Source organism: Hippopotamus amphibius, chromosome 2 (genome assembly GCF_030028045.1).
Source record: "Hippopotamus amphibius kiboko isolate mHipAmp2 chromosome 2, mHipAmp2.hap2, whole genome shotgun sequence".
Classification (NCBI taxonomy): Eukaryota; Metazoa; Chordata; class Mammalia; order Artiodactyla; family Hippopotamidae; genus Hippopotamus; species Hippopotamus amphibius.
This window is the reverse complement of record NC_080187.1, coordinates 9499462-9525153: the sequence shown is the minus strand read 5'-3', so window position 1 is coordinate 9525153 and position 25692 is coordinate 9499462. Positions and strand designations below refer to the sequence as shown.

At 49.2% G+C, this 25692-nt stretch overlaps 1 protein-coding gene across 1 annotated transcript in view; it reads left to right on the top strand.

Annotated features, from left to right (window-relative positions):
• Positions 1 to 1881: 1881 nt before the first annotated feature.
• MVB12B (multivesicular body subunit 12B) overlaps positions 1882 to 25692 on the top strand; it is a 179574-nt gene continuing 155763 nt past the window's right edge. Inside the window, exons 1-2 of the mRNA XM_057724313.1 lie at positions 1882 to 2177; positions 14932 to 15054. Of these exons, the coding sequence (XP_057580296.1) occupies positions 2094 to 2177; positions 14932 to 15054 (207 nt within the window). The 5' untranslated portion in view covers positions 1882 to 2093. The remainder of the gene's footprint in view (positions 2178 to 14931; positions 15055 to 25692) is intronic.

The following is a 25692-nucleotide window of genomic DNA, read 5'->3' as shown; positions in this document are numbered from 1 at the left end:
AAATGAGGATACCCTTAGTGTTTCACCATTAAATATATTTGTGGATGGCTTCTGATAAATAAACTTTGTCATGTTAAGAAACTTAAAATTTCTTCCTAGTTCATTAAGAGTTTTTTAAGAAAATTATAGGGTATTGGTGTTGAATTTATCAAATATTTTAAAAGTATTTCTCTTGTTGATAATTTCCTGTGATTTATTTTTCTTTAACAATGAAATGAATTTACATACTCCCTAATGTTGAATCATCCTTGTACTTTTTGGATAAATCTTGCTTGATTGTGGTGGATTTTGACTTGTTTTACAGCAAGTTGGATTCAAATTGCTAAAATTTTGCAACTATTATATACTTAAGCAGCTTGGTCTACAATAGTAATGATTCATGCTAGAAATTAATTGGTGAACTTTGAAAAGGTGGTTCTGACTCAGACAAGTTTGGGAAATGCCACATTAATCAGATTTCTTTACTCTTGGACTTCACAGAAACCATAATAGTACTTATTGTGATTCTCCAAAAGGTAGACTATAAATAGCATGCAGCACTTTCTCAAGTTATTTGACTGCAGAACCTCTTTTTCAAAAAACACATATTAAATTCTTTGGGGACTAGCATTCTGTAACTGATCTGTAATTCTTCTTTTTGCTGTCATTTCTGTCAGTTTTGTTATCAGAGTTATGCTAAACTTCGGAAGTGAAATGGAAACCCTTTTTTTTTTTCCTGCCTAACAGCTTAAATAACATAGGGATTATCTGTCCCTTAATGGTTTGATAGAACTTGCCTGTAAAACCATTTAAAGTAGTGGCATTTCTGAGCGATACAGATGCTTGGAAGGCACACACTAGCAAGGCTTCCCCACAGGACATTTTCCCCAACAGTTAATTCTTCCTGGCGCCTTTTTCTTTGGGATAAAACAGCTATTTTAGAAAAGCCTAGAATGTGTGAAAATTAGACTTGAGGCATTAGCGAACTGATGCTGACCAGTGCTGCATGGCCCTCAGCTCTAACAAGTAGCGTGCTGGCTACTGCTCCGGGTGCCTCGCTGGGGCTGTGGAGGGCATTTTTGGTTAAGGGTGCAGAGTTGAGTCCCACCTTTCATACTAGCCACTCTAGCTGAGGGCCAAGCTCCGGACCCCTTTCCTCATCCAGTTCCATTTTATCCTCTGGCTTGTACCTTTTCCCAAGTACTGTAGGGCGATAGGTCTGCTTAAACTTCTTTTAGATGCCTCCTGGAGGCCAGCCTCATAGTCCTTGCGCTAGACTTCTGTGGGTAGATCATTTGCCCAGCATAATGGGGAGGTAGAGAATTGCTAAGAGATTGGGGTCAGTTTGAGGAGGCCTAGTATTAGCAGTGGGGAGGGACTAGGGGCTAGGGCCTAAGCTTCTGGTGGGCCAGCTGGGCCAGTGGGGTCTCCTGAGCTGGAGTGAGCTGAGCTGAAGGATTGGCTTGGGGTTCAGTAGGGCTGGGTGTCCGTGCAAGTGGCTGTGTGTGTGTGTGTGTGTGTGTGTGTGTGTGTGTGTGTGTGTAAAACGGTGATCCCAGGCTCCAAGAGGCCTGGGGGCTTCCAGGGATCTATGGCTGTGCTGAAGGGACTGGTCTAGGGTACAGTGAGGCCTAGGGGAGCAGAGGGGGCTGCGGGTCCCTGGAGGAGGCCAACTTGGGGGAGGGGGCAATTGGAACCCAGGCTTCAAGACGCCCGGGGCTCCCGTGGGTCTGGTCTGGGCTGGGCCGGGGGCCGCCTGCGGACTCGGAGAGGCCAGGTCGGCGGTGCCGGGGCCCTGCCCAGGGCTAACGGGCCGGGCCGAGAGGGAGGCCGGGGGGTGGGGGGAGGCGGGGTGCCGGCCGGGCGGCGGCGCGGGCTCCGGACGCGAGGGCTCCCGCTCCCTCCTCCCGCCCGAGTCAGCCTCCCCCGGAGCCCGGCCCGCCGCCGCGGCCCGCGGAGGGAGCCGCCGTCGTCGTTGTCGCCGCCGCCGCCAGGCCGCGCCCCGCCCCTGTCGCCGCCGCCGCCGCTGCTCGCCGGTGAGGCTCGCGCTCGAGCTGCGGCGCCGGCCCCGCCGCCTGGGCCCCGGGCCCGGCCCCTTCCGCGCCGCCCGGGCGATGAGAAGCTGCTTCTGCGTGAGACGGAGCCGGGACCCGCCGCCGCCGCAGCCGCCGCCGCCGCCGCCGCCCCAGCGGGGAACAGTTAAGTGAGGCCGGGCGGGCCGGGCGCCGCAGAGGCTCGGCCGAGCCGGCCGTGCTGCCCCGCGGGCGGGCGGGCGGGCGGACGCGGGCCCCGGGCCGAGGGGCGGGCGGGCGGGCGGGCGGAGCCGGGCCGCGCCGAGGCCTGCGGGCTCTGTGCCCGGCCGGCCGCGGGGACAGGCCTGGCGGCCTCTGCTCGGCCCTGCGCGCGCCGCGGCTGCCCTTCCCCGGCTTGGCCTTGCGGCTTAGCCGAGCGGGAGGGAGCTCAGGGACCGGGTGCGAGCGGCGTCCCCCCCCCCCGGGCCGGGGCGGGTGAGGGCCCCGAGAGCCACGTCCGCCCGAGTGAGAGGTGAGGCGGCCCACCTGTGCGGGGGCGCGGCGGCCACCTGCACAGACCCTACAGTGGTTTCACTGGCCCGGCCCGGGGTCCACTCTCTGTGGTCACGTGGGCGCCGAGCAGATTGCACCTGAGCCTCGGGCATGATCTGGGCTGCGGCCTCATCTGTGACTTGGGCAGAATAGAGAGGACACCCAGACTCCAGGGCACCTGTCTGCAAGGTGAGGTGCCAGCCAGGGCACCCAGGACCCAGAGTACCCATCCTCGAAGGATGGTGAGCCTGTTGACGGTCACCCCACGGGGACTCCAGCTCAAGTGAGGCGCAAGCAGGGGCCGGGTATGGAGGGCAGACCCATGAGCATCTTCGTCCTCTTTGTTACCAACACAACTCTTTCTAAATCATCAGCCTTTCTGACCATTAAAAATGACTCTTGGATTCCCTGCCCCTCCGCAGCCTTTTCAGGAAGGCACAGAAGAAGGCCACAGGAGGGCAAAAGGCAAGTGGCTGTTGCCCCTTCTCTGCTCCCCACCCCCAATCACGAACCAGCCCCCGCTCAGTTTTCTGCCACAAAGCAGACAGCGGCCCGTCTCTTTAGGGGCCTTTGTCTCCCGGTGGTTCCTTCTCAGTATAATCTCATTGTACGTTTCTCGACAGCTGGCTGGATCTCATCTCATTTTAACAGGGCAAGAAAATCTTATCAGCTGCACCAGAAAAGCCTTAGAAAAGTTAGGAGATACACTCTATGGAAGCCTAGACTAACTTGAAAACTCAGTGTACTCAGAAGGTTAGTACAGGAGACAGGTGACACCTTTCTTGCTCGTGGGAAATTGATCCCCCCATTTCAAGAAATCGTGCCAAGCATAGAATATTTAAATAGAGCCTCTGAGAAATGGGGCCTCCTGTGAGACCTGGGCACCAAAACCCATGCGAAGCAGTTGACATAGCAATTACTGGTTCATTTGAGCCTAGAATTGTCTTCTCTAATCCACATTTTTCATTCCTTCCTTTTAGGTTTTAGGCAACACTCCTGATTTACGCTGAAGGCATTTCACTGCCCTGCTTCCTTCCCGCTGGTGGGCTTTTTTTCCCCCCACTTCTAGCTGGAACAGTGCACCATGATTAAATGCAAGGACTTTAGAATTAGACCTCAGCTTAAGCCTTGGCTTTCCTGTTTACCGTATGTTCTTAGGCAAATTAGTGAACTTTTCTGAGCCTCAGTTTCCTTATCTGTAGAGTGAGGCTAATGATAACATCTAGCTCATAGAATTATCGCAAGAAGTAAATGAAATATTATAAGAGAAATGCTCAGCTCCATGCCTGCTACAGGGCAAGTGGTTAATAAAAATTAGTGGTTATTGGGACTGTCCTGGCGGTCCACTGGTTAAGACTCTGTGCTTCCATTGCAGGGGGCACAGGTTTGATCCCTGGTTGGGGAACTAAGATCCTGCATGCCACATGGCGTGGTTAAAAAAGCAAAATTTAAAAAATAAAAAAAAAAATTAGTGGTTATTGTTCAGAGTTTGTTAACTGGTTAATTAGAAGAGTAGCTTCAGTGTTTTTTTGGAGTGCTTTTCTATTTGTGGTTATTATTTAGGGCCACTGGGAAAGGATGGTAGAGTAGAAAGAACACTGGTCTTGGAACCTCAGTTTACCTCCTGGACCCCTGTGAGTCTAGGCAAGTCGTGGAACCTCATTGGACGTTTCTGAATCCCCATTTCCTTGTTTGTTAAAGGGGCCTAAGAATACAACCTACCCTGTAAGGCTGAATGGGCTAATGTATGTGAATGTGTGTGACCCTGTGGATGGGGTTGGGGGGGTCTTCACTAAATTTAAGTGGGATCTAGTGGCAGACCCTGGTGTTGTGGGTCTGCTGTTTTGAGAGTTTGTTGAGGCGGGGAGGCTATAAGAAAAACAATGCAGGAATATCTTGTTTTCTTACAAGAATACCTTGGGTTTTTACAAAACCATACAATCGTGTGAACACATTGTGACCCCCTCTCGGGGCCTTGGAAGGGGTGAGTGGGCAGGTTTGCTTCCAGGGGCATCAGAATCCGAGTGTTCCGGGCCCCTCTGCCTTAGCAGGTTGGAAGTGCTTCGTGCTCGAATAGTGACATCCTTGCTACACTGGAAAGTGACGATGGTGTTGGAGTGAAGCACGGGAAATGTCAAAGGCGCTATTATGACAATGAAGATAACAGATGACCACGTGGCTGAATGTGGTGGGCTGACAACACTGTATGCAGTTGGCTGCGGTTGAATGAGCGGAGTCTCGTTTGCGCATTGGGTTGTGGGAGGGGAGGCCTGGGTTCCCTCAATGAGCTGCCTCTCCCCAGGCTGTCCTCGCTCTCTCTGAGGCCCTCCCTGCCAGCGTTGCAGTGGCCCCACTGGCTCTCCTTGGCCTCCCGCTCGCTGGGCCGCCCTCGGGAATTGTGGTTTCCCTGAGTTGTCTGCACTGTTTGCAGTAGGGTTGCCTGCTTCAGATCTCTTCTCCCCAGCTGCTTGGGAGGTGTGCTTGACATTACCTCCTTGTTGAGGACATCCTGTGGGCAAGCGTTGGTTTACTTGACACACTTCTGGCGAGATGCAGAGCTTGTCTGGGCTGAAATGTGAGAGGCCCCTGGGCCTGGAGCCCAGGGGTCACATACTCAAGCTTTGCAGCTCATACTCCCCTGAAGACTGGAGGGCCATCTTGCTGGGCCTGTGGCTAGAGTCAACATGGTATCGTTCTACCTGCCTGCGCGCGCGCGCGCACACACACACACACACACACACACACACACAGCAAAATGTCCAAAAGAATATCCTTTGATCCTTTAGGAGAGAGAAATAAATGAATTCTTAATGAGCTAAATATCCCTAGGATATTTATTAAAATACAGATCCTAGGGCCTCAAATCCAGACCTTGAATCAGAATATCTGGGGAAGGGGCTCCAGAATCTGCGTGTTTAACAAGAATCTTATGTACTATGCTTACTGAAATTTGAGAACCATAATTATCAATGCTTTTGAAAAATATTGTGAAACCCACAAAGTAAAAATTACCATCCTGTTTTTAAATGTATACATCAGTGGCATTAAGTACATTCATTTTCTTGTGCAACTAACCTCCAGAACTTTTTCATCTTACAAAGCTGAAACTATACAGTTGACCCTTGGACAACATGGATATGAACTGCACAGGTCCACTTACACGAGGAATTTTTTCAAAAGTAACTACTGCAGTACTACACCATCCGCAGTTGGTTGAATTCCTGGATGCAGAACCACAGATACAAAGGAACTCTAAATTTGGCGGGCCAACTGTAAAGTTTATTTGGATTTTTGATGCTCAGAAGGTTGGCACTTCTAACCCCTGCATTGTTCAAAGGTCAACTGTATTCATTAAATAACTCCCTTTTCCCCCTCCCCCAGCCTCTGGCAACCACCATTCTACTTTCTGTGAATTTGACTACTCTAAGTACCTCATATAAATGGAATCATACAGTATTTCTACTCAGCATAATGTCTTCAGCGTTCATCCACCCTGTAACATGTATCAGAATTTCCTTCCTTTTTAAGACCGAATAATACTCCATCGTATGGATAGACCACATTTTGCTTATCCATTTGTTCTGTCTGAGGACACTTGGGTTGCTTCCACCGAAGTGGAGCAATGCTGTGGCGAGTAATGCTGCTGTGAACACGTATGTACAAATGTATCTTTGAGACCCTGTGTTCAGTTCTTTTGGGTATATATCCAGAAGTGGAATTGCCAGATCATACAGTAATTTTATTTTTCATTTTTGGGGGAATCGCCGTACTGTTTTCCATAGCTGCTACATTTCCATTACCACCAACAGTGCACCAGGTTTCCAATTTGTCCACATCCTCACCAACACTGATTTTCTGGGTTTTGGTAGCTGCCATCCTAATGCGTATGAGATGATATCTCACTGTGGTTTTGGTTTGCATTTCCCTAATGAGTAATGATGTTGCTCATCTTTTCAGGTGCTTGTTGGCCATTTGTATATTACCTTTGGAGAAATGTCTTTTCAAGTCCTTTCCCTGTTTTTTCATCGAGTTATATGCCTTCTGTTATTGCTAAGTTGTAGGAGTTCTTTATAGATTTGGATTTTAACCCCTTATCAGATATATGATTTGCAAATATTTTCTCCCAGTCTTTTGGTTGTCTTTTCACTCTGTTGATTGTATCTTTTGATGGAAGTTCTGCAAGTTCTTTACACATATTAAAACCCTGTAAAGAAGATATTATCATCCATTATTCCAATTTGATAGGAGTGGAAACTTAGGCCCAGTTCAGTTGACGTACCTGGGGTCACACAGCTGTGTCACAGTTGCAACTCAAGCCCTGGTCCCTGTGAATCCAAAGCCTGCACCCTTTCCATTCCTCTGCTTTACCTCCCAAACCTCCCCTGAGCTAATAGCATGAAGAGGCCCTGTAGGGGCTGCAGGAAGTGGTGTTGGCTTGAGAAGCGTTCAGTTACAGGAGAGGAAATAGGAACGCAAGACTTGGGGTCTCTTCCTTCCCACCACTGGGGCCCTCTTTCCTGTAGATCCACATCATTACTTAGACCTTAGAAACAGCAGAGAAGTGCAGACAGGTTTTTAACGGGTTTGTTTGTTTGTTTGTTTAGCCATTTCAGAAGCTTGTTTCAGAGCCCATCTGCCCCTCACAGTTCCCCAGACAGTCCGGGCCTGTTCACGCCACCGTTGGGGTCGTGTCTTCCGCCTGCACTCCTTGCAGGACTCCGCACCTTCCATCTTTGAGGAAAGCCAGCTCCCTGACTCCCCAGCAGAAGGGGGTGTCCTCTCATGTGCAGTCCTTTTCTTTCAGGACATTTCCTCCAGCCCGTGAGCCCTGTGGGCGGTCGCCGTGACTGACTTGTCGCTGTGTCACCCAGCACAGTGGCACTGTGCCTGGACTATGCATTCTCCAGTCTCTGCCCCACCCCAGGCCAGTTAGATCAGAACCTGGGGGTTGGAACGGGCAGCTGTAGTTTTTACAAACTCCTCAGAGGAGTCTTTGTGCAGCCCCCTGCCAGGCCCTCATGCAGCGTCCTCGAGCTGAGTCAGATCCACTTCTGGAACTGCCTGGAGTGCCGCAGTCCCACCTCCCTTCCTCAGCAGATGGCCCAGCCCTGGAATGGTGGTGTTTGTCCTGCGCGGAGCATCGGTGACCCCAGTGTGGAACTCTCACCATCGCCCCTGCTGCTTTACATGCCCTCCTTAATCCAGTGAAACATGGGCAGTTCTGAGAGGAGGACAGGGACTTCATTCATCCATCCTCTTGTGCATCCATCCATCTATCCGTGGTCCATTTGTTGAGTTCTCATCGTGGGCTGGGCGCTATGGTGGGCATGTGCCTTTGAACAACTAATGTTCTGCTCGGGAAAGGATTATAACCTTCTGAGAGGCGAGACTGTGTTTGTGTAAGTGTGTGTGTGCATGTGTGCATATGTATGTGCTAAGGCCATACGTGGACAGCATCAGGATTCTTAGTGACAGCACCTGTCTGGCCGGGCAGTGGGGAAGGTTTGGGGCGAATGGGAGATGTGACCAAGATTTTGAATGGTGGGGTGGGTGCCATAGGGGAGGAACTGGGTGCTCTTGGGCAAACTGTTGGGGAGGGAAGGGCCGGGGGTCTTATTCTGAGGCTGTTTCGCCATGGACGATGACCTTCAGGTCCCTCCCTTCCTCCCTCCCTTCCTCCCTCCATCAGACATCTAATGAGTACCTACTGCCTTGTGCTCAAAGTGTGGACTATGGACCAGCTGTTTCAGCATCACCTGCATCTTGATAGAAATGCAGCTTCTCAGGCCCATCCTAGACCTACTGAATCAGTATCTCTGGGAGTGGGTTTAAGACTCTGTTTTAACGAGCTCTCTAGGTGCTGCATGCATGCTGAGAACTCTTCCTCCAGAATGTCGGGGTTTCCGTCTTCACCGTGGTTCCATGCTCAGCACAAGGGCTCTCCATAAACATTTGTGGACTGACTGTTATGTACCAGGTCCTGTTAGGTACCAGGAATGTGGGAGATGCTTAAGGAGGGGGATGGCAGGGTCAGCCAGGTTTGAGGTATTAATGGGACAGCAGGTTACAATAGCCAGCAGGGCACTGGATACCCACATCTGAGTCTTAGAAGTTCAGGCCATGGGGGTAATTTGGAAGTCATCAGCACACAGGTAGAATGATTATATGACCACATTGTATGACCAAAGAAACTCCTAAGACCCATGTGAAAGTCACAGAGTGGGTGGTGGGGGGGTGGTTGGTGTCTGCTGACCTGAAGCCAGGTGTTCTGATGATTCTGGCCTGGGAGCTCGTTTGCCCAGTGTTCAGGTGGCATATTAACACTTTTACTCTGCAGACACTATGGCCATCAAGCCAAGGCTGTGACCGTTTTATGTCACTGAATATAAAGAGAATGTTGCTCTTGGGACCTCCTGGGATGGTTTCATTTGTAGGGCATCTGCCTTCTGTTGGGGTCCTCCTTCTTCTTTCTCTCCAGGGGACAGTATGGCACTAAGACCTGGTGGGAGTGGGTAAGGATGACCTTCATTTACAGTAATTATGAGCAAGTTGGGGTGGGGCTCACAGTTTACTGGAGAATGCTCCCTACTGCCAGGACCAGGCTCCCTGGTTTTGCAGAGTCGGGCCTGTAAGGGCAGACCTTTGGCCACAGCATTTCTGCAGAACTTGACCTGGATTTATTTTTGGAGAGTGAATTCTGGGATCTAGCCTTGCACTGTATGAGCTGCAGTGACCCACACCCCAGGCCGGCCTCATGTGGTTTATGGAAAATCTGTTTGGTAGTCAGATGGTTAATACCAGTCTAAGCATAGGGCTGATGAATGGATGCATTTGTACACCAGATTCTCCTATTAGAAGTAACAGACTTTTGCTGGAAAAAAAGGAAGCGCTTGGCATTGTTAGTTCCCTAGCTGGAAGGTTTTTTGTGATCCAGGGGAGCTTAGGGAAATATTTGCGTTCGTTCCCCAGTATCTTAGCAGCCTTCCCAGCAGCCTGTGGCCTGTCGCCACCAGATCGTACTCAGCGGCATTTGTCAGAATGATTTGGTTTCTGACTGGTCACTAGATAAGTGGTCCAGGCCAAACTACAGGAGGCACCAGGTTGCTACCCTGAGGTTCCATAGCGGACACCTCTCAGCCTGTGTGCCCTGTCCCCCATGGGCGGCCCCCAGAGCTGGCTGGCCATTGGCCTGGGTGCTGCATGGACTCTGGCCTCAGCCCGCATTCTCCTGAGGAGGTAGGGCTCTGCACCAGGGCTGTCTGAGGTGGCCCTGTTTGTGTATTTGTGTGTGTTGTGGGTGCATTGGTGAAGCCTGGCTACCAACTCCCTCCCCCTGTTCTTGCGTCGCTTGCTTAGGATTGTTAGGAAGGTGCCAGTGATGATGGGGCGACAGAGGAGGGCGTGGGTTCCCGCAGCCCACTGGTACCACTGAGCCACTGGGAAGCAGGCAGAGAGCTGCCCCACGATGGCCAGAGCCGCAGCTTTTACTGGGGGACGGCTGTTCTCGGTGGAGGCCCTGCTCTTCAGCCGTTTCCCACAGGGAGTGAAATATTTATCCACTGCTTTTCCCCAGCCCTGCAAGCTGGTAGATGTGGGCAGACAGTTTATGTCTTTTGTGCCCTTGACTTTCGATTTCAAACAAACTGATCATAAGTTCATCCTTCTGTAGGGACTTAATTAACCCACTGGTTTTGTCATTTCAATTAGAGTGGCCCAATTTAACCTGCCCCCCAATACTTTGCAATTGCTCTCCTCAAAAGTTGTGTGTGAGTCCCGCCTTCAGCCCTGGTGGGCAGCAAGGACTCTGCTTCTGAGCCGGCCTTTCTTCCTCGCCTGGGGTTCCTGCTGCGCCTCCTTTGAAGGCAGCACCCCCCTGCCCCCCGGCAGTAGCTGCCTCCCCCCACAAAGTGCTTTAAACTCCTCTGCCCGCACCTCATCCTGCTGCTGGAAGGGCCTCAGTGGAGAGAGGTCTGAGCTGTTAGCTGGGTTTTGATTTCAGTACAGGAGTTGATAAAATGAGATAAACCCCAGGCTCACAGGGCCCGGGAAATTAAACAGAGATGATATCAAAGTTCCCCTGAGTTTTCAACTGTGATACAGTAGCTTAGTTTTCTCCCAGACTGGGGCCGGGAGGCAGCCTTTGATTCTGAAACAATGTTCAGCATCAGTTAAGCCCAGCACTGCTGACTTTTAGGGATTAAGCACACTGTTGTAGTAATTCTTTGATCAGCTACAAGGGAGCCGTGTGCTGTCTGTATGAAGGGGCTTTATAGTTAAAGTTCATTCCTCTGCGAACCTGGGATGACAGCATTGGTGAGGTGCTGCAGTGCTGGGAGCTGAGGCCTCCCCCAGGCACTGTTTGCAGCATTGCAGGCACACAACGCAGGAAGCTTTTCTCTTAGCCAGCATTGTTGGATAGAACTCACTGAGCACGGCATGGAGAAAATCCTGCTGGCCTGGAAAACACACCTCACCCCAACGGACCCCATCCAGTCCCTCTAGTCCCAGTATGTACAGCACACATGCGCGTGCACACACACTCTCTCTCTTCTCTCTCTCTCTCTCCCCCTACCTTGCAGAGAAATCCTCTTGGGGCAGACATGGGCACAGCTGTCCAGAGCGAGGCTCTGTAGCCCCCAGCCTTGGCAATGATCTGAGTGAGGCTGGCTGCACACTCACTCGGGGTAGAGGTTGGGATAGGGACCAGATGACCTGCAAGGTTAAACTAGGAGGGCTAGCTCAAGGTCAGTGTTGCCGGTGTACTCTATATTCTCCCCATGCCCGAGGGCAGGTGTGACTCCCAGGTGCTGCCGCCATCTTCATTCCTCACCTGGCGTTTACTGAGAACCAACTTAGCTTCAGGTTGGCTCAGTCCTTTAGTCCTCAGAAATCTCAACATCTGTTATCTTGTCATCGAAAATGCTGCGTCAACTTTCGGCTTTTTCTGTAGAGACCCTCCTTGCAGCCACAGCTGGGACAGTAGAAGTTTCCCGCAATTCCTGCCCCCACCCCGCTTGGCCCTGTGACTCCCAGTTGGTAATTGAGCCCCTGTGTGCCTTCAGTCGTGCACTCACCAAGCTATACATCAACCTGTTCCCTCCTGTGTGGGCTCCGATCTCCCTCATTAGGCCTAAATTTACCTCCATCCTACACAAACATGGCCTTAGCTCATTTTTATTGTTGTAAATTATTTATGAGGGAAATGTTGAATCTTGAAACTGAGGTGTGAGGAAAATTAATCCCATGTTACTTTTATCTTTCTGTGTTTTTCTCCCCCTTGCTTCACTTACTGGGCTTCAGCTAGAGAAAGAAGAGCTTTGGCATTTTAAAATATAATTGGTGTTGAAAGTGCTTTCTCGATCGACTATTAGATGGGAAGTTGGTCTCTCTCTGCACAGTGCATGGAAAGCAGACCAGGTTGGGGAAGAAGGGCCAGAGGTCCCATCGGGCTCTGCCCTCTGCCAGCTCGTGGTGTCTGAGAATTCCGGGCCCCCGTTTCTCTCCTCTAAAATAGGGATAATTCGCCCCAAGCCACCTCTGAGGTTTGGTGTGAGCATGGGTAGCGAAAGAGCCTGAGAAAGCTTGTTGGTAATTGCAGGGCGCCGTTCAGATGTGGGGAGGTGTGTTAGTGTGTTCTGTGTGCAGCTCGGATTTGGAGATAGAGGTGGATGCTGGGCGAGGAGGGCTGAGGATGACACTAGTTGTTGCAAGTAGGCCTTGGCATTTTCCGCTTTAGCCCAGCATGGCGTCTTGCCAGACAGGTTAATGTTGGCCTTAAACACCCTGTGCCCCAGCTCCCCTCCCCGGGGCAGGTCGGCTCTGCAGCCCCGCATTAATGGCCTCTCCTCCCCCTCGCAGAGGCCTGGCCTGTGACCCGGGCAGCCGCGGACGCAGCGGTGCCATCCCTTCTGGCTGGAGGCCCCGCGCAGCCCGGGGAGCGCCGAGTGCTAGTTAATAAATGGCCTTTTGTTAGGAAGGTCAATTGAAGTGACGGTAGAGACGCTGTTAAGAGTAATTTGCAGTCAGAAAATATGTAATTCAGGGCAAGCTGCGTTGAGTGATTGCCTCTGCCATGGATATCTTGGGCGTTTCTCATGAAAAGCTTCCTTTGCTGGTGGTGGTGCTTCCTCCACCGCCGAGCCCTGCGCAGCGAGGAGTCATTTGTCTGTATTTCACAAAGGCTGCTGGATCCCCAGGGCACGGTCGCCGTGGGGGAGGAAAGAGGGAGGCGTGCATCCGAGATGCTCGGTGCTAATGCCCTGCCCGCCTGCGTTCCCCCGGCCTGCAGGTCGGGCCGTGACCAGGCGCGCGGGCCGGCCGCGACTCCTTTGTCTGCTCGGGAGGCCGCCCGCAGCCATGTTGGGGCCCGGTGCATTGTGGGAGCAGCGGGGGCAGCCCCTGCACTTGCTCGCGCTGCAGAGCAGAGGAGGGCCGCTGTCATCAGTCCCTGGCCGAGGATGCGGTGACCGGAGCACGGGCATCTCTCAGCTGATAAAATATTTCTTATTTATTCCCATGCTCAGTCCCCGCCCCCCTCAGATAGTCGAGGCAGTACTATCTTCATAAAGAAAAGAAACTTACCTCTCCTGTTCTTTATTAAATTCACAGCGTGATATTTTAGCACTGGCAGAGTTCGCACATTCTGTTAATGAGTTGTTAATTGCACAGCATTTTGGTAACCAACAGCAGGTACCAATATTTTGCAAACTGCAGCAATGTTATTTCCATGTTACCAAGAATAGGGAGTTTTCCAAGTGAAGTACTTTTTGATCAGTGTTTGGGCTGGTGGTTTGGGCTGGTGCAGATGTTTATTCTAAACCTTCCTTACTGGGGGCATGCGTGTGGATTCAGTCAATAAAAATTTACCTTGTGCCTACTGTGTGCAGGAAGCACTAAGCCCTGTTCTTTATGCAGATAAACCTGCCCGGTAAATGAAATTCGAAAAAAGGAAACAATGCAGTGATGTGGCATGGTGTCCTACCCCCCTGCCCTTTACTTCTAGAAGCTTGTTTTCAGTAGAATTAAGTAAAGTGTAACTTAGTTTGGCTTTTGTCATAAACAGAAGCTGAGAGTGTGGCTGCTGCCACGCGCTTCCCAGCCTTGATCGAGACTGGGCTGCCTTGCACTGACAAGTCTGTTTCCAGAGTCTTTCGTGGGTTCCAGGGGACGCTGATTACACGGCACCTTGCATACATCATTCTGGTTGTTTCTGTTTAGAAGACTGTAGTCATTTTTAATAGCCTCTGCCTTTTCTGATTCTAAGCTGAGAACTACAAATATTCCGCCTGCCTACCTAGTTAGGCAGGGTGTTTGGTTTGCTTTAGAAGCAGTAACCAGCCTTGAGAGATCTGGCAGACCTACAGCCAGTGGAATTTAATTGCTGCAGAAGGAGGTAGAATTTAACTGGCTCTTTTTCGCCGCTTGTCCTTTTAAAAGCACTAAAAGTCATTTACATAAGGTGTTGCCTTCTTTATTTGCTTTCTGGTGCACTGCCGCTCGAGCTGCCCAGATCCAGTGCTCTCTATATTCTGCTTGTCTCCTCTGGTCACATCAAGAGGCAGTCAGCAGCAGAATAATAATTTCATTTCCCTCCCTTTCTCCCAAAGTGCCCAACGAGAATTATGGTCATTGTTAGTGTTTAGCTTTGAGTACGTGCCCACATGACCTACAGGATTAAACACAACAAAGGGAGTCCTCTTGGGAGCAGCACCAACCATGTTTCTGGCCAGTTACACTGGACTGTTGTGTCCCAAACCTGCCAGTCTCATCTGCTTTTTGCTGAGCGCCTACTGTGTGCCAGGGACCTCTCTCTCTGGGCCCTTCATTTACGTGACTCCCTTAGTTCTCCCAGCAACTCTGCGACTGTCAGTGTCCTGACATCTTGCTTACCCAGTCACCAGCTGGTAAGTCATGGCGCCTGGACTCCAGTGCTGTGTCTTGGCCTCCATTCCCAGAGCACTTTCTTCTGTGTGTTTGCAACGCTCTGCCTCCCGAACAGTCCACCCTTGGACGTGGTAGAGGCTGTGGATTTGGAAGGCTGCACTTCCGCAAGGAGATATCGTGAGGGAGAGAGAAGGAAGGTATTGTTAGATTTAGCTGTGTCTGATTTATCCTCAGAGAAGCTGCTGGTATCTGTTCAGAAGCCAGGCAGCTGGGCAGGGGAGTGTTCAAAGCTAACCTGAGAAAAGCAGGGGCCGGAGGTGACTTGAATTCTTGATCTGAGGAAAGGGTCAGGTAAGGCCAGGGCTCCCTTAGCCAGTCCAGGTATGCGGAGCTTAGTTCATGATGTTTGCCCCCAGATTCTGGTCCTGTCTGTGTGAGGCTTTGTATCGTTCACTTGAAATGCTCGGTTTGAATTGTGTGCTTTCTTCTTCCTTTTCGGAACCAGGAGCAGTCCACCATGCCTGAAGTCAAAGACCTTTCAGAAGCCTTGCCAGAGACGCCAATGGATCCCATCACGGGAGTGGGGGTGGTGGCTTCTCGGAACCGAGCCCCGACAGGCTACGATGTAGTAAGTCAAGATTCACTGATTGGGCAAATGTTTATCTCCTGCGTTCAAGACCCTCTGAACCTTGTGTGTAAGATGTGCTTCTTCCCTCTAGGAACTTAGGGAGGGAAAACGTCGCCAATGGGAAGGCGTGGGGAAGCGTCCTGGTTTGGGAGCAGATGACCTGAGCCCGTCTGGGCTGTTTCTCGGCCTTAGCTTGGTCACTTGACCTCCGTGATGGTCATTTTTACCTTCTGTAAAATTAAGGGATTGGGTTAGTTGATTTCCAAAGTCATTTCTAGTTGTGACATTTCATGAAAAGGATCCAAGAGTCTGAAAGAGCCTTGGTGGTTGTCATAGATTGTCCTGCGTGTATAAATGTCGGAAATGTGTTCACATATGTTTATGTAGCTCCTTATAGTTTACAAAGCAGTTTCCTACCCATGAGTTCATTTGGCTCTCACGATTCCCTGGAGACCGGAAGGGCAAGTTGCTTTCTCTCCACTGTGCTGACCAGAAGAACTCAAGCTCTGAGAAGTGAAGTGACAGAGCCCCAGCCCTTGGGAGTGGCGAATCAGGACCAGACCCCCTCCTGAGTCCAGGGCTCTGACTGACCGCATCACCACAGTTCAGCAGAGAACTTGCTTTGCTTTTCAGCAGACATCCATGGTGGTGTTCAGTAGTACCGGTAGCTGGAATGGGTTATTTTGTTGTCTCAGTGGATAGATTCCGATTTGTGTGGAGCCTAAACACCGCAGAGGAGCTCTTGGGGGCTTAGTTGGTAGTGACTGCTGTCGTGTGTTCGGAGCTTCTGACGTGGTCTCATTTGCACGTCCCTCCTGTCATTGATGGTGACGTCTTCTTCTTGCTCGTTGAGAGTCTGCGCCGAGAATACGTAAGAGTGCAGGAGTCTCGTTAGGCAGCACCGAAAACCGGCACAGTGGTTAGCTCAGTGTCGGATATCCCAGGGGTGGGAGGGTGCCATGCCTGGTCCAGAAGAAGTCCGAAGGCAGAGCTTCTCAACCTTGACACTACTGACATTTTGGGCCAGATGATCAGATAATAGTGTGTAGTTGGGCAGCGCCCCTGGCCTCTTCCTACTAGGTGCCAAGAGCACCAGCCCCCGAGTCTGACAACCAACAGTGTGTCCAGACAATGCCAGATGTCCCCAGGCGGAGGGAGCGGGTGGGCAAAATCAGCCCCCACTGTGAACAGTGCAGTGCATATTGCATCAGCGCACAGCAGGTAACGTGTGAGGAAGGCAAAGCCTGTTCAAAGGCTCCACATTGCTTTCCCAACTGTTTGAAAGCTTATAAACATTTTAAAAGTGAAAGAACGGGGGAATCTTTTTTGACAAAGATTTGAGTCTTACCTGCTGCCTGACTTCAAAGCACTGTTTGAATGTATAATTTGCCATAAAATAGAATCATTAGGTATGGCTTTGTGCCGTAAAACTCTTGGGGAAGCTAATAAAAATGTTCCTGATTTGAGAAGCCCAAGTGTCTTTTGATGAATTAGATATGAAGCAGCGAGTCGTGACTCAGGGCAGGGCTTGGTGCATGCCATCTCTGGGAGGACCGGCTCCGGGGTGGCTCTCTGGGGGCCGGGGTAGGGGGACCTGGGGCTTCTTGCTCTTCCCTCTTGCGGATCCATGTCTTTAACATTCTGCTTGTACCTTCGGGGTCACTGTGGATGCTTGGCTGGTGGGCGGCAGATGGCCTTTGATAGTCTGATTTTCTGAAAGTCTCGGTACGTCTGACAGGAGCAGAATCTATCCCTATCATTTTCTTCTAACATCTAGCTCAGGGCAGAAGCGCGCAGTGTCAAATGAGTAAGATTAATAAGCACATTTCATGATGAGGCTGTACCAGGCATTATCGTGAAAGGTGAGCAGGGCAAGAGGCTCCAGAGGGTCAGCCCGGCAATTACCCAGCCTCTGCACACTGAGACAAAGTGTCCGAGCTCCTTCCAAAAGCCCTTTCGGGGAGGGACGCAGGAGTCCTCTCTTTGTACTGACCGCTGGACTCTTCCCAGATAATCTGCTGCTTCCTCAGAGGCCTGACCCTGAGTTCAAAGGGAGTGAGAGAGGGCACGGCACCGGGGGGTGGGCGGGGGGGTGTAGAGGGGAGAGGCACTTCCCATTCCTTTTATCCAGAGGAGTTTCTTGTGAGTTCAGCATCCAAACTGAAACGCGAGGTGTTTGGCGGTGGCCGGGCTGCAGAGATGCTGACACAGAAGTGCGGTGGCCAGGGGAGCTCTGCCGTGGGCTGTGGCCAGGCTCCTCTCTGTCGCCTCTGCTGGAGGATTAATCCCTCCCTGTGCACAGAGCATGTTAAGTACCGTGACACACAGCCCGGAGAGCCAGGCGCCAGATGGGCTGCTGACCCTTGGTGGCACAGCCACTTTAAAACGAGCAGAGACCCTATTGCTACTTGAAGTCAAAGATGCCAAGTGTTTGTTTATAAAAATTTAATTTTATAACTTCTCTGCAGGTCATTGGGAGCTTCCTAGGCTAGGGGGCTGGGAATTATTTGCTAAACTTCTCAATTTATTGTCCTTGTTTCTGCAGTCCCCTCTGAAATAGCCCCTTTCTGCCCCTCAGCCACACTCTCAGATCTGGGAGTGATTGGTGTTCCCTGCCATCAGAGGGCGGGTGGATCTCGTGTGTCCATGGTCCCTGGCAGGGTGACTCTGTGTTGTGCATGCCTGGCGTTTGCTGAAGGTAGTGTGTGCTGTTTTATCATATGTGGACCAGCAGTTTTCAATGCCTTGTGATGCTGTGGAAGCACTTCATGCTAAAACTCTTCTGCACAGAATTAACCTTTGATTTCCAAGTCCCTCTGGGATGTTGTAGTGTCTAAGGGCATCAAGCTGGACTTCACCAATGACCATTGTTGGGTGTATTTCTGTGTATTTCCAATGAAATACATCCTACTTTCTACTTGCATTCCCTTGCCTTTTTCAATGAGTGTTTACAACTCACAGACTAAAGCCAAAACACTGTATTTGTGAGATGATTCTTTCTTTAGAAAAAGGAAATAGCTTCCTTTGATAATATACTTCTTGGTGATATAATTTCTTATGGTAATGTACTCTTTTGGCAAAAACAAGAAGTTGACAATACAGAGAAAAAATAATCAAATACTCCAGAGCGTTTTAATTTTAAGTTGTTTATTTGTATTTTTGAGTACCTACTATGTGCTTTCTAGGAGCTGGGGTTACAGTAATGAGTGAAAATACATTCCTGCCTTCATGAAGCTTACAGTCTAGATAGGGAGAAAGACAGATAAATGATCATACAAGTAAATGTAAGATAAAATTGTGATAAATGCTTTGAAGGGAAGTCCTAAAAGACTGTTTTATCTTTCAGATCTAGCTTTCCAGATCTCCCCATTTCTCTTGCTACGTCCCAGATTGTGACAGCACGAACCTCCCCAGCTTACTTCTGGAAGTTGCTCCCTTTTTTCCACACCCTGAGGCCTGCCCAGTGTCTGTCCTGCAGCTTTTCCTGAGCCTTTCCCAGGGTACCAGCTCAGGAGTGTTCGGGGTCCTTTCGCTCTGGTGTCTCCTGCCACCACCAGGCACCATTTTTGTGGGTGACATCTGAGAGGCCACCCTTGTCTTGGGTGCATCTCCCCTGCTAACCTGGCAAGTCTGCTCCCCTCTTCCTGGCCTGAGTGGAGAAGGATACTGCTTTCCCTTCCACTGCCTTGTTCTGTGACCTTCCGTGGTTTCCCAAAGAACTGCTGAGACCAGAATTACCTATTATGAGACTTTTCTGGAGCTCTGAGGATAGTGGGAGCAGGAGAGTGAGGCTCAGAGCGTGTTGCTGCTGACCTGGGTCTGGCCTCTGACCCCTCCCTGCCCGGCCTCCGCCTTGCTGTTAGCTGCCTTCATTCTGCCTGACAGCGTGTAGAACTGCCAGGTGCAGTGGCTCAGCCAAATTGGGTCTTGTCCTCAGAGAGACTAGGAGATTTTTTTTTCTTTCTCTTCACTGTCATCTAAGACCTCCTTCATTCCCTTCCTGAGAAACCCCACCTGACACATAGGAGTCTTTTGGCACAGTGACCCTGAAGTGACAGATTATCCCCCAGTTCAAGGACTGTTCCGAGACGTCCGGGTGGGGGATTCTCAGGCTTTTGTGGGCCTCAGTCCTCTGGAGGATCCCACTCCCCGGGTTCCTGCTGCCGTAAGTCTGGGGTGGGGCTGAGCATTTGCATTCTGACCAGTTGCCAGGTGATGTTGATGCTGCTGGTTCAGGGGCCACCCTTTGAGCACTGCTGCTCTAAGTCAAGTCATTCTTCAATAATCTGTACACGTGGTCACCACAAGTCTATCTCAGGAAGTGCTGTGCTCGCTTTTCCTGTTATTCTTTTGGCCTCTCCTTATTTAGAGTTTAGAAAGTCTCAGGGGATGTGTGTGTGTGTATTTGTGGCTTTTTTTTTCTAAACATACTTTAAAATACAAATGGGGTGGTACTATTTATACTCTCATAATATATTGTGGGCATAGCTGTATGTCAGTCTATAGAGATATATCACATCATCTTAATAATGTATTTTATTGTCTGGCTATACCAAAATTTGGCTAATAATCCCAAATTGAAGGACATTGAGTTTGTTTCCATTTTTTGTTTTTGACGGGATAACCAGCATCCTTGTGTGTGTGTTTTGGCATGGTCGCCCTGCCAGTGCCATGGAACAATTCCATAGCGTGGCGTTGCCGAGTCAGAGTGTTCACATTCTAAACTTGGTCAGTATTGCTGACTGCCTTCTAGGAATGTTGTGACATTTTGTGAGTTTCTGTTCTCAAGCAAGTGTTGAGTAAAGTGAAGTTTGGGGGCTGGGGGACAAACTGGCCAAGTCCCTCCTCCCTCCAGGCTCTGTGCCCAGCTTCCTGTGGCTGGCACTCCCCCGGACCAGGCAGGCCTCTAGGGGCAAGGGCCTGGACAGTGTGCTGTTTCAGAGGCAGCTGTGGATCTTCTCCCCGAGAGCTTCCTCCTCTCGGATGATCAGAGAAAGGACAGATATCCAAATCCTTTAACTCGGCGCACATGCTCTCAGTGTGGCTTCCAGTCTCATGTCCTTCTACTCACTTCTCCAGCCTCATTGAACCTCTTACTTTCTCATATTCAGAATGAGGAGCAACTTTGCACCATCAAACCCTTGAACCCACTTTTGACATATTTTCAAAATTCCTGCCCTCCCTCTTTTTGGGTAATATTTTCCTCGTCCTTCAGAGCCCAGTTTGAAAACTCCTTGGTGAAGCTTTCCCCAGCGTTACATGTTCACTTACTGCATCATGCATTGGCTTCACAGATGTTTGTTGACCACCTACTATTGTGCAAGGCCCTGGGAATCCCAGTATCCTGGGAGGGGTTCCATCAGGTGGAAGGTGAGAGGTGAGGCAGGGTGAGTGGATGAGGCTGGGTCACACCAGAGTGTTGTAAGCTACATGAAGGCGTTGGCCATTATTCTGGGGATGGTAGGAGTCACTAAAAGACTTTAAGAGAGAAGTTCTGAGATTTGTGTTTTTAAAAGTTCCCTTGGTGTGTACAGGAAGGGAAATAATTGGAGGGCATAGGTATCGGGCAGGGGGCTGATTTTGGAGGCTCTGTCTGTACTGATGTCGGGTGAGAGGGTGGAAGCCTCAACAGTGGATAGATCTGAAGGGCATGGAAATGTGGGGCATGGGGACCCAAGTATACAGTCTTTCACAGGAAAAAAAATGGGTTAAATGTTGGGAGTTGGGTGCAGAGGTGAGGAAAGGGAAGGACCAGAGTGACGCAAGGGTGTCTTGCCAGGCAGCTGGGTGCGTGTTGATGCTCTCTGTTGAGATAGGAATGTAGCCCGGTGGGTTGAGGGCGGAGGAGGACTGTTGGTTTGGTTTTGGACACGCTGAGTTTGAGGTGCTTTTGTGACATCTGGGTGGGGATGTTGAGCGGCCCTCGGTCTGAAGGTCTGGGGAAATGCCTGAGTGTTATCATCACATGGCAGAGACCGTGGTGTCACAGAGATGGTCCTGTCATATCAGACTCCTCATCAGAGTCCCCTGGAGCATCGCTGATTAGGGATGGGCAGGAAGGAGCCACTTAAAAAGGGGCTGGGGCTGAGCATCCAGAGCAGTAGATGGAAAATTAGTAAGAAACTGGAGGAAAATGAGTATTTCTAGAGGAAGGGGTGGTCAGTAATGGTCAGAGTTCGCTAAGGGGTAAATAAAATGAGACTGAAAGGTTTCTGCTGGGTTTAGTGATACGAATGTGTTTGTGAACTTGATGGTAGGCTCAGAAGCAAGATTGGAGTAGATTTGGAAGGTCCACCTAAAGTGGGAAGTGAGAGTATAGATGGCCTTTAAAGGAAGTAGGCTGGAGGGAGGGTGGCAGCTAGAGGATGATATGGGATCAGGAGTCTTTTCTTCTTTGTTAAAGATAGGCCGGTGTTGAGTGTGTTTAGTTGGGAAAGAACCAGCAGTGAGGAGGGTTGACCCTACAGGAGGGAGAGGGGCTGTCTGATGAAGCAAGGCCCCCGAGGGGGCACAGGACTTGGCGTCCAGAGCTGGCCCAGGAAGTTGTGTGTGTCATTCTTGCTCCTTCTCGGTGCTGCGTGCTGGAAAGCCAGCTTTTGTCATGGCCCCTGACCAGCAAGCAGCCTCCGAGGGCAGTGCACAGACTAGGCATCCCCTGTCTCCACTTCCCACTTCTTCTGTGCTTCCTCTTCCTCCACCTCCTTTCTCTCAACACTCCTGTTTATTTCTGAAGCTAATTAGACAACAAAACATTTCTTAAAAAGTGCTGGACCTGAATAGTTTATATATGCCCGAAATGTATTTTCGATTTCCTAAATAATTGGAAATTATTCAGAAATTCAAATGCTTGAACTGCCAAGTGAGAGGTGCCTTGGGGGTGCTAGAAGAGATCAGCTCCCCTCTGGGCCTGGAGGCTGTGTCTAGGGGCACAGAGAAGGATGCGTTTAAGATTCTAAACCCACAAATGAGGTCCTGCCTATCAAAGTGGAGAAAGAAAAAAATAATTCACTAAATGCCGAAGGTGATCAAGCAAGTTGGTATTTTTATATAGAGCCCAAGAAATTTTAAAAAGTCAATGAAAAGCATATGAAGATAGTGATGATATCTTATTTAAAACATATGGTAGACATCAAGTGGAAATTGTAGGACATAATCATATGTCTGGTCTGATCACAGCTGTCACATGAGTCTCCAGAAAGCTGAAGTTGTGGGGGAGGCCCGAGCCGGCAGGAAGACCACCCTGCTCCTCGTGGCCGGAGGACGGGAAAGCTGCCCCTCCTGAAGCTCTGGCTCCGTGAAGCAGATGCAGAAGTGTTGCGGCAGCCTCTTCCTGCTGCCCCTGGCTCCTTCCCCACGTGGCTTCGCTGTCCAGGGCCTGCTCCCAAGGGGGGAAATGACCATGGACTGAATCCTGCCTCACACGCTGCTTTATTTTCAGAACCAGAGCTAGTTTTGATAAAAGGCACCAGGCGTTCCTCCTTTTTGTTTTGTGAGAAAATATATGAAACTGAGATTTACTGAAAACACAGAAAGTGGTTTTATGACCAGCCCTTGGACCTGTGTTTCCTGTGGGCTGGATTAGCAAGCTTCAGTAATGGCATTGTCCCTGCACCTACTCTGTGCCCTGCAGAGCCCTGGCCCTGGCAGGGGGGCCGTGCTGGGCAGGACGCACACGGACCACTTACATGTGCACATGCCTGGCTTCCAGGAGGGGTGCGAGAGGCAGACATCGCTGTTGTCAGGATGACTCTGAGATCATGGCTTCAGTTGCCTCCTTCTAGGCTTCTCTTCCCCACCAAGTATGAATTTTGGTTTTGACCCAGAGACTTTATTCTCCCTAATGACTTGTTCCAGGGTTGGTTCCTTTGGAAAGGGGAGAGGACTTGGGGAGCACTGCAGTGTTCTGGCCCTCCCTTCCGTTCACTGCAACCTCCTAGTCACGATTTAGAAAGCCTCCTGACAAAGAAACCTCAAGTAGTGGATTAATAGAAAAGAGGAGGGACTTGCTTTAATCTTTCTTTAATTTTTTTCAGTTAAACTTTTTGAGATAATCGTAGAGTCACATGCAGTTGTAAGACATAATATAGGGAGGTCTTGTTTTTACCTGTTTCCCCCCAATGGTGATATCTTGCAAACTCTAGTGCAGCATCACAACCAGGATATGGACGTGGATACAGTCAAGATACAGAACATTTCACTTTTTTTTTTTAGAGTGTACAATTTGGTATTTTTTTTTCTTATTAGTAATGTATATATGGCGATCCCAATCTCCAAATTCATTGCCTTCCCCCAGACCCTACCCGCTTTCCCCACTTGGTGTCCATATGTTTGCAGAACATTTCATTTTAAAAATGTACCTGGGGTTTTATTTTTATTCGGGTGTGGTGAGGCCAACAGATCAGGAGAGAACTGCTGTTGAAAAGAGAGTTTATCTTCACAGTTCCCAAGAGGAGGGGGCCTTCCAGGCTTTGCAGGGCCACATGGGGAAGCACCAGGGCTGGTCAGCAGGCAGAGGGAGTGAGGGGAAGGCATGGGCAAGTGCCTTTATTGTGGTTTCTGTGGGCAAGGCAAGGTAAGCAGACTTAGGATTGTCTAAGTAATTTCAGCTTGCTCTGGGCTATGAGGGTGGCCTCTAGTTGTCAGATACCTGGCCTTGGGGTGATTTAGGGCAGGAGGGTAGTGTTTCAGGCTGAAGGAGCCTGAGAAAGGGGGGCAGGTGGGCATATGGCCTCAGGATTGGTTGGTTTACATATCAAAAGTGTGCAAATTGTGTTCTGCCTCTAGGAATTAACTAACCTTCTCCTTAACCACTGACAAACACTAATTTGTTCTCCGTTTCTATAATTTTGTCTTTTCAGGAATGTTATATGAATGGAATCATATAGCATGTAATCTTTTGGGATTGGCTTTTTTACATTTTCAAAAACTCAGCATAATTCTCTGGAGATTCATCTAGAGAATCTATTGCATATATCAATAGTTTGTTCCTTTTTATTACTGAATAGTATTAATTGATACCACTGCACCACAATTTGTTTAACCATTTACCCATTGAGGGACATCTTGGTTGTTTCTAGTTTGGAGCTGTCATGATTAAAGCTGCTGTAAATACTCATGTACAGGTTTTGTGTTAGCATAAGTTTTCATTCCTCCAGGATAAAGGCCTAGGAGTGTAATTTGCTGGTCATATAGTAGTTGCATATTTAGTATTTTAAGAAAATGCCAAACTGCTTTCCTGTGTGGCTGGTAACAGTTTATATTTCCACCAGTTTCTCCACATCTTTTCCAGCATCTATTATTGTCAACTTTTTTTTTTTTTTTTTTTGGTTTGTTTTAGCCATTCTGATAGGGTTGTAGTAATAATTCATTTGGTTTTAATTTGTATTCCTTTGGTAGCTAATGGTGTTGAACATCTTTTCATGTGCTTATTTGCCATCTCTTTTTCTTCAGTGAAATGTCGCTTCATGTCTTACTCATTTTCTAATTGGATTGTTTGGTTTTTACTATTGAGTTTTAAGAATTCTTTGTATATTATATATATGAGTCTTGTTAGCTAAGTGGTTTGGAAACATTTTCTTCTAGTCTGTACTTGTCTTTTTATTTTAGCAGGATCTTTTACAGAGCAAAAGTTTTAAATTTTGATGAAGTCCAATTTATCAGTTTTTCTATTTATCAGTTATGTTTTTGGTGTCAAGTCTAAGAACTCTTGGCCTAGACCTAGATCCTAGAGATTTTCTCTCTTTTTTTTTTTCTACAAGTTTTATAGTTTAACATTTAAGTCAGTGATACATTTTGACTTAATTTTTATACAAGGTATGGATTTGGGTCAGAGTTATTTTTTCACCCCTATGCATGAACAGCTGCTCCAGTACCATTTGCTGAAAGTTGAGTTGCATTTGAACCTTTATAGAATATCAGTTGGGCATATTTGTGTGACTCTCTGTTTTATTCTGTATGTCTAGCCCTCTGCCAATACCACACAGTATTGACTGTTATAGCTTTATAGTAAGTTTTGAAATTGGGTAAAATGATTCCTCTGGCTTTATTCTTCATTTATAAAATAGTTTTAGCTATTTAAGTTCCTTTGTCTTTCCATATAAATTTTACAATAATCTTACTGGACTTTAGATGGAATTAATGTTTAAAAGGGGCTATGGACCACCAGGGGGGTGGTTCCCTATACCAACAACAAGCAGTTCTCAGACACCAGCTGTAGGTCTCCTACAGTTCAACAGTTCTGACCCTGTCTACCTGGAGATAGCATCAGAGTCCATAGGTTAAGGGCTAAGTCCCACAAGACTGCCCCCTCGTGGCTTCAGACACTGATCACCAGCCCAGGTTGTCACCTGTGTGTCTGACCAACTGGTTCAGGGGTTCCGATGACCCCTCCTTAGGTTCAGTTGATTTGCTAGAGTGGCTCACAGAGCTCAGAGCAACATTTTACTTACTAGGCCATTGGTTTATTATGAGAGCATATAACTCGGGAACAGCCAGATAGAAGAGATTTATAGAGCACAGTATACGGAAAGGGTGAGGAGCTTCCATGCTGTCTCTCCCAGCACGCTGCTCTCCCCAGATTGCACGTGTTCACCAGCCGGAAGCTCTCAAACCTCGAACCTCGTCCTTTTGGGTTTCTGT